We start from the raw sequence: 8,780 nt of genomic DNA on the forward strand, positions 1-8,780 counted from the left end.
TTAGTCTACCACTTTGCTGCAGCTGAGCAATCAGAATAAAGAGAGCTGTGAAATAATGCAAAAACCTTACAAGACCTTCACAGTTTTGTGATGTCTGAGAGCATGCATGCTGTTTTTGTGTCCTGGTGTGAAATGACGTCCTCTGTGAAATTCATCCTGCTGTGCGGCTCCATTAAATATAGTGCAAAGCTGGAGATTTCTCTGTCTTTAGTGTTTTTGCTCATTTATCCTGGTAAAGTTGAAGCCTGAAGCAGGACAGTGTTTCCTCAGACATCTGACATTCACGTTAGGCATTTCTGATGAAGTTGAAGAACATGATGCTGCAGATGTTGGAACAGTGATGTGGGATCAATGCAACAGTAAATGAGCCTCAACGTATTTGATAATTATAGTCATTGACAGTGTTGGGGAAAGTTACTTTTAAAAGTAATGCATTACAATATTGAGTTACTCCCTAAAAAAAGTAACTAATTACATTACTTAGTTACTTTTAAAGGAAAGTAATGTGTTATGTTACTTTTGCGTTACTTTTGAAATCTGGCCAGGGTTTGCTTGTTTGTTTTTAATATAAAAAGTTCTATTTTTGTCAAATGTAAAAGCCTTTTCACACCAAAAGAGAAAAGTAAATCTCCGTCTGTACAGTAGACCGCAGAAGAACAAATGTCAACTCTTCAGCAATAAAAAAAGGAAATCAAATGTTAGATTATCTTGAGTAATTTGTGCTTATCAGTATGGATGAATTGGATCATCGAAGGTCGGCAGCAAAGACATCGGTTAATAAAATGGGATTAAATACATAAAGGATATTTGTATTATTTAACATTTAATTATTGCAGGTTTGCGTTGAATTTCAGTGTTTTTATTCATTTTGAAGAACACCGTATCTGTTTTTTTAGTGAGTGAGATGAATTAATGCATGTTCACATTTATTCTAGAACTAAAGGAACATCTTACTCACAATTTCTCTCCACATGGGGACAGGAGAGCTTTTAATCAATAAACGGCAGGAAAGTATCTGGCATTACTTATGTGAAAAAGTAACTCAAGATATTTTCTTGTCAATTAAAAAGTAATGCGTTACTTAGTTACTTGGAAAAAGTGATATTATTACATAACTTGCGTTACTTGTAATGCGTGACCCCAACACTGATTATTACAAACCTGGACACATCTGAAGATGAAGCTTTAACAGTGACATGGAAACAGTGTTTTCTTTCTAAACAGTATTCATGTGTCTCATGACTTCCACAGTCTATTGTCTGTTGTTTGGTTCTCCTGACACGTTTCTCATTCATCTCTGATGTCTCAGCTGATCTAGATGGATGCTCATGTCTCTGAGCACAGGACTGCTGTTGTGTGTTTCATGTGTGTGTTGTCCGTTGAGTCCTGCGTCTGCATCTCGGCCCATAACACAGATGATGGGCTGTTTTCCGAGGGTCCGGTGTCACGGCCAGCTCTTCCTCTGCTGAAGACAGAAGGGAATTTCATGGTTAGTCTCTTTCGTATCATCCGAAGTCTCTGACCCTCTTTCATCTGCATGTAAAAGACCTCTATAACAGACATGAGAAACTCTGACTCTCAGTTTCTCGTCTGCACTACATTGTGTCTGTTTTACTAAAGGGACAGTTCACCAGAAAATGAAAATCTTGTCATAATTTACTCACCCAAACTTGAGTTACAGATATTTTGAAGAATGCGGGTAACCAAACATTTGCTGATCCTTTTTTTCAAGTAACTAGTAAAGTAACGCAGTTACTTTTTGTTTCCTTTACACTGCAAAAAAATGCTTTTCTTAGATTTTTTTTTTTGTCTGGTTTTGGTTTCTTAAATCAAGAAGGATTATTTTCAGAAAAAAACAAGTCAAAATTAAGTGGGTTTTTGCTTAGAACAACCAAAATAATCTGCCAATGGGGTAAGAAAAATAATCTTATTTCAAGCAGACAACTAGATTATTTTTCTCACCCCATTATTTTGGTTGTTCTAAGCAAAAACCCACTTAATTTTGACTTGTTTTTACTAAAAACAAGACAATAATTTTTACTTGTCTAGATAATACTTGCTGATTCAATAATTGTTAGATATTTTGGTTAGAAACAAGACAAAAAAATCTGCAGTGACTCATTATTGATGGTTATTAACATTGAAACTGTGAGTTATGATTTGAATGTACATTACATAAAAACACTACTATTCAAAAGGTTGTTTTTGTTTAGTTTTTCTGAAAGAAATGTATACTTTTGTTCAGCTAGGATGCATTGAATTGATCACAAGTGACAGTAAAGACATTTATAATGTTGCCATGTGACTTTCTATTTCGGTTTTCACAAAAATATTCAGCAACACAACTGATTTCAAAATTGATAATAATCAGAAATGTTTGTTGAGCAGCAAATCAGAATATTAGAATGATTTCTGAAGGATCATGTGACACTGGAGACTGAATGAAGCTGAAAATCAGCTTTGATCACAGCAATCAGTTACACTTTAACAGATATTCACATAGAAATCAACAGTTTTAAAATGTACTAATATTTGATAAGGTTACTGTATTGACTATATTTTTGGTCAAATAAATGCAGCCTTGTTATGCCTGACCTTAAACTTTTGGTATGGTAATGTGCTGTCTATGTTACACTGCTCTGATTGCTCCATTGCGTCTCATGGCTAATGTAAGTAGTTTGACTGATGTCTTACTCTCTCTGAGTTTCCAGCTGAGGACAGCGATGATCAGCAGCAGGAGCGCAGTCACAGGGAAGAAGACTCCCGTCCACAGGAACCATCCCGGGACCTCGTTCAGAAACGCCGCTACGGACATCAGCTCTGCTGGACTTTGGGCTCTGAGGGAAAGCTGAAACCCGTGATGATTTAGAGGATTTACGGCGGCTGGTTAATGCTTCACTGACTGACCTCTGAACTCCACAGTGTTTCTGTTGTTATCAGAACAAACCGCATCAACAGAGAAGACAAACACACTCATGCATGTCAGATTTAGTCGACACAGGGTTACAATGCTGCTACACGCTCTTAAAAATAATGGTGCTTCATGATGCCATGCAAGAACCTTTTTTGTCTAAATGGGTCCATAAAGAACCTTTAACATCTGTTGTGGCAAAAGAAGGTTCTTCAGATTATAAAAAGTAAAAAAAAAATAGATGGTTCTTTAAAGAAACTTTGACTGAATGGTACTCTGTGGAACCAAAAATGGTTCTTCTTTGGCATCGCTGTGAATAACCTTTTAAAGCATCTTTATTTAGAAAAAAATGTTCTTACTTAGATTTTTTTTGTCTTGTTTCCAGCCAAAATATGTAAAAATTCTTAAATCAAGAAGGATTTTCTAGACTAGTAACAATTAATGTCTTGTTTTCAGAAAAACAAGTCACAATTAAGTGCGTTTTTGCTTGAAACAAGCTAAATAATCTGCCAACGGGGTAAGAAAAATAATCTTGTTTTCTGTTTGAAATATCACTGGCAGATTATTTAGCTTGTTCTAAGCAAAAACACACTTCATTTTGAGTTGTTTTTTTTCCCCAAAAAACAAGTTTTACCTGTCTAGAAAATCCTTCTTGATTTAAGCATTTTTAGATATTTTGGCTGGAAACGAGACAAAAAAATCTAAGTAAGAAAAGCATTTTTTGCAGTTCTGCCTATCTGAATCCTGTCAGTGTAACCAACAGAGTTGGGATTTTATTTATTTTGGGAAAAACAGATGTTTAGCAGAATGTCAAAGCTGCTCTTGTCCATGCATTTCAGTTTTGAATAGTATGTATTTAAATGGCATGAGGGCCTATAGGGAAGATGTTTAGCTTGTTTTTCAATGTGTTTCTCACAAAAAGCTTGACCTGAGAAGACTTCAAGTCAAGTATCACACTGCATCTTGTCTATCTTTCTTACATTTTTTGTCTTATTACACTGCAAAAAATGTTTTTCTAGCTTAGATTTTTTGTCTTGTTTCCGGGCAAAATATCTAAAAATTCTTAAATCAAGAAGGATTTTCTAGATGAGTAAAAATTATTGTCTTGTTTTCAGAAAAAAAAAAGTCAAAATTAACTACATTTTTGCTTGAAACAAGCAAAATTATCTGCCAGTGGGGTAAGAAAAATAATCTTGTTTTCTGGTTGAAATAAGATTTTTTTTTTCTTACTCCGTTGGCAGATTTTTTTGGCTTGTTCTAAGCAAAAACTCACCTAATTTTGACTTGTTTTTTCTGAAAACAAGAAAATAATTTTTACTTATCTAGAAAATCCTTCCTGATTCAAGGATTTTTAGATATTTTAGCTGGAAACAAGACAAAAATCTAAACTAGAAAAGCATTTTTTGCAGTGTAACATTTTTTCTTTGTCATTATGGTGCAGATTAATGTGGGAAAAAAAGTAATTTAAAACAGTTTAACATAAGGCAACATTAAATGCGAACACTGCAAAAATTGCTTTCTTTACGTTTCCAGCCAAAATATCAAAAAATTCTTAAATCAAGAAGATTTTCTAGACGAGTAAAAATTAAGTGAGTTTTCGCTCAGAACAAGTTAAAAATAATCTAAATTCAAACAGAAAACAAGATTATTTTTCTTACCCCATTGGCAGATTATTTAGCTTGTTTCAAGCAAAAACACACTTCATTTTGACTAGTTTTTCTGGAAACAGAAAATCCTTCTTGATTTAAGATTTTTTTTATATTTTGGCTGGAAACAAGACAAAAAAAAAATCTAAGTAAGAAAAGCAATTTTTGCAGTGCAGTGCTGGATGACTTTTGATTTGCAAATCATCCTCAACTATAAGCTTGTAAATAGTGCTTGCAGCCTCTCAGAGGAAGAATCACAGCTGTGTGCATTATCTCATACTGGACCTCAGTGAAAGCAGTGTCCAGGTCATCCAGACATGAGCTGAAGCGTGTAGCTGCAGGAGCCTGGTGTTGTGACGTGTTTTCTGTTTCTCTCTACAGACAGACTGTGTGTCTTGAGTTATTTAAATGAGCATCTCATGACAGGCATTTTCAAGAAGATTAAAAGCCTTTATCGTGTCTGTGGTTTGTGCTCCTGACGGCTTCATTTACATACGCTGGCATTTGATAAAGAAGCCGAAGCATCTTTCATCTCCTGCTCATCTGCCGTTCTTTCTCTCTGTCTCTTGTTTCTTTCCATTTCCCTGTAGAGGTCACTGTTTTTATACACCTCTGAGATCACTATTGATCACTAGTTTGATCACACATCAGTCCAGACGCTCTGATTAGATCAGTTGTTATATTTAGATTCTAATATGACTTTGTACTCTCAGTTTGTCTTTCTCCTAAATTGGATTTGCTTTGCTTTCTCATGCAATTATTAAAATTGGAGGTCGAAGTGAAAACCAAAAACAGTCCTCTAATGGACTTACAGAAATAAAGTGTCCTTAAAGGGTCATATCATGAGAGAATACTCTTTCCTTGACTTTTTAACCCTACACACTTCATAACAGCAATGCCATAGAAGAACCATTTTTGGTTCCACAAAGAACCATTCAGTTCTTTAAAGAACCATCTGACAAACCTTTCTTTGTCAAAAAGAACCTTTTGTGAAAATGAAAGGTTCTTCAGATGTTAAAGGTTCTTTATGGAACCATTTGAACAAAACAGGTTCTTCTATGGCATCGTGAAGCAGCTTGTATGTGAGTGTATGAAGTCAAATTTCTAAATGATCAACAATGAAAACTTTGCTGTTAAACATGTCATACAATGTACTCCATGTCTTCTGTCGTCTGATTGATAGTTCATACTTTTGTTTTTTATCAAGTTAAAGCTCTTTTAGTGTATTGTACAAATGTCCAGCTTCAGCTGGTGCTTCACAGATCGTTTTGCTGTCAAATTTTAGCAAGTAAATATAAGAATTGCAGTAGATGAACACCTGCTCAACTGAATCAGCTTGGCTTTATTTGATTGTCCATCAATCATTTAAATCAGCTTCAAATCTGATCATCGGCATCTGTTGAGGAATGTTTGTTTCCAGAAGCTTTACTTTCACTGTTCCTCAGTGGAGGAATGATCTTCCCGAACCTCCAAAAAACATCTCGCATCTTTTGAGGAACATCTATTTTATTCATCTCTCAATCATCATTGGATTGCATTGCATTATATGTTTGGATCATTTCAATCTCATCTTACTAAGACATATTATTGGAGATATAGAGTGACCACTAATATTTAGATTATTTTATGTCAGTATCTGGTGTACTGTTATAAATCTTTCCTATATATTCTATGTTATGTTTATAATGAGACAAATAACAGAATATATCAAACATAGTAAAATCAATGTCTAAAATAGAATTTGAAGAAATGAATATTGACATTTGAATTTGCATTTGAAAAAGGATTATCAATAGACTCAGTGCTAAAATTACAGAAAGTACAATTCAATTGAAGATGACCAAATTTTAATGTAATCTCATTAGTCTTTTACTTTGTTGGGGATACAAAATTTATAGGGTAAGAGTCATGTTTTTTTTTTTTTTTTTTTTCAATTTATCTTATTTATTAAAGAATTAAAAAAGAAAAAACCTCCTTTCCTTGACTTAAACACAATTCTTATACAAGTTTTGGTTTTTTTGTACAAGAAAGGTTTTTTTGATCATGGCTCTTCATGACGTCCTGAAGGGTGGAACTCCTTGTATGGGCATTTCTCCCGAAAGCGTGCGCCCGCGCACTTATCGACCAGAGCGAGCGCAAGAGCGCGCACATCAACGCTCTTCAATCATCGGCTGCACTGGACTCACTCAGGTAGAATGTCTCTAAAGAAGTGTGATTTTAGTTGTAACGTTACGTGAACACTGGACGAAGCAGTTTGTTTTTCCGGGGCAGAAACAGAGTTTTGAAAGTGTGTTTGTTGACGAACGTTTATAAACAAGGCCCAGTTCGACGCTGGATTTCCACATCGTTGGATACTGAAAGATGGAGCGGTCCCAGCTGAGCTATAAAAATCCCTTTCGTGATTCAGAACTGCAGACGGTAAGTGAAACGGCATTAAATGTCTGTGTTTTGTTGGCAATTAGCGAGCACTCGCTCGTCGATCTTTAGCTCCGCCCACGACGGGCATCCAAGAGCTCGGCTGTTTTCGGAGAAAATCGTAAAGATGTATTTTCTTTTGTAAATATGATAAACCTAAAGACTTTTTGGAGATATGAAGGATGCATTACCACTCTACTCTCAAGATTAACATAAGATTGGGTGAAACTGTGTGTGTGTTATACCCCCTTTAAAGTGTTGCAAAAAGTTATTTCTCCAATTAGGCTTTAGGATAAGAGTACACTGCAAAAAATACATTTCTTATTTTAATATTTTGACTTTTTTTCAGCCAAAATATCTTCAAATTCTTAAATCAAGAAGGAATTTTTTTTAGTAAGTAATGAACAATTTCTTGCTTTCAGAAAAAATGAGTCAAAATTAAGAACAAGCAAAATAATCTGCCAATGGGGTAAGCAAAAAAATCTAATTTCAAACAGAAAACAAGATAATTTTTCTTACCCCATTGGCAGATTATTTTGTTTGTTTCAAGTAAAAACGCACTTATTTTTGACGCTTTTTTTTTTTTTTTCAGAAAACAAGACAATAATTTTTACTCGTCTTGAAAATCCTTCTTGATCTTAAGAATTTTTAGATATTTTGGCTGGAAACGAGACAATAAATCTAATCAAGAAATGCATTTTTTGCAGTGTATGACTTACTTTTTTAAAACACAATCTTTATAATTTCCCTGAAATGGATTTAGAATCATATTTCTAAATCAGTATTTGTATGAAATAAGGAAGTGGTTAAAAGAGGACGTAAGAAAGAAAAAAAGAGTAGATGAGTTTTGTGTGTTTGTCTCTGTATTCAGCTGTGTAGTCCCTGGCTTCTCTTCATCATAGAATGTGTTGGGTGTCTTTTCTCCAGACTGGAAGTGGATTTGAGCTTGTAGAAATCTTGCTTCTACACTTTTGACAGCATTAGTGATTCATTAGTCAAGACAGGAGAAACACATTAATGAGCGACACTTTCAGCTGCCATAATTTGACTTTAAATTTCAAAATGAAACTTTTGGTTGCCAAACACAAGAAGAGATTCAAAACCGAGATTCAAAGAAACTGCAGAAAGAAGACATTTCTAGTGATAACAACGTGTTTATTCACCCTAATCAACTTCAATGCCAGAAAATGAACACTAATTACTAAAGTGCTCAGACGACAGGTTTAGTGTTTAATTGCTTCTCCGTTACACTTTCACCGATTTAATTGGTGAATAGTTGGAAATGAACATTCTTACCTTGTCTTTTCATCACCCAATTAGATCATTTATTTTACACAATCACACTCAGAAATGAATAGCGTGCTTCTGTTTTCAGTGGTGAATCAGAGGAAATGCATCTTCATTTTATACGTTTATTCACTTAAAGGAAGACTTTGAAGTCTCCTGCAATGACATTTAATTACATTTCCTTCTGCAAAAATGCTTTTGTGCTTTTGATTGTTTCAGGCTTTAGTTGATGTGTATCTCTCATGAGAATTTATTTGCATACAGTTTGATTGTGCATTCATGCTAACGCTTCATTATCACTGACAATAGTTATGATTTTAATGAAGGTGATCTAGCAACGTCTTTATGTCTGAGACACAATTGTTTCACATCAGTAATAACCTCAAATCACTCCAGCTTTCATGTGCTCATGTCTGGCTCTGTGTGTGTCATAGTTTTCTTTCTTTCTCTTTATGGATGTGAATGTGCATTGGAAACTCTTTATTTAAATTGCAAGACGATTGTAATGATCACAAACAAAA

General features: G+C 34.6%; 1 protein-coding gene across 1 annotated transcript; it reads right to left on the reverse strand.

Annotated features, from left to right (window-relative positions):
* smlr1 (small leucine rich protein 1) lies at positions 1–2,823 on the reverse strand. Its single transcript, XM_073816592.1, is given in 3 exon segments — positions 1–22; positions 1,162–1,465; positions 2,695–2,823. Coding segments are annotated over 3 exon segments (447 nt in total). The 5' UTR covers positions 2,816–2,823.
* Positions 2,824–8,780: the final 5,957 nt, after the last annotated feature.

Source organism: Garra rufa, chromosome 13, assembly GCF_049309525.1.
Source record: "Garra rufa chromosome 13, GarRuf1.0, whole genome shotgun sequence".
In the NCBI taxonomy this organism is placed as follows: domain Eukaryota; kingdom Metazoa; phylum Chordata; class Actinopteri; order Cypriniformes; family Cyprinidae; genus Garra; species Garra rufa.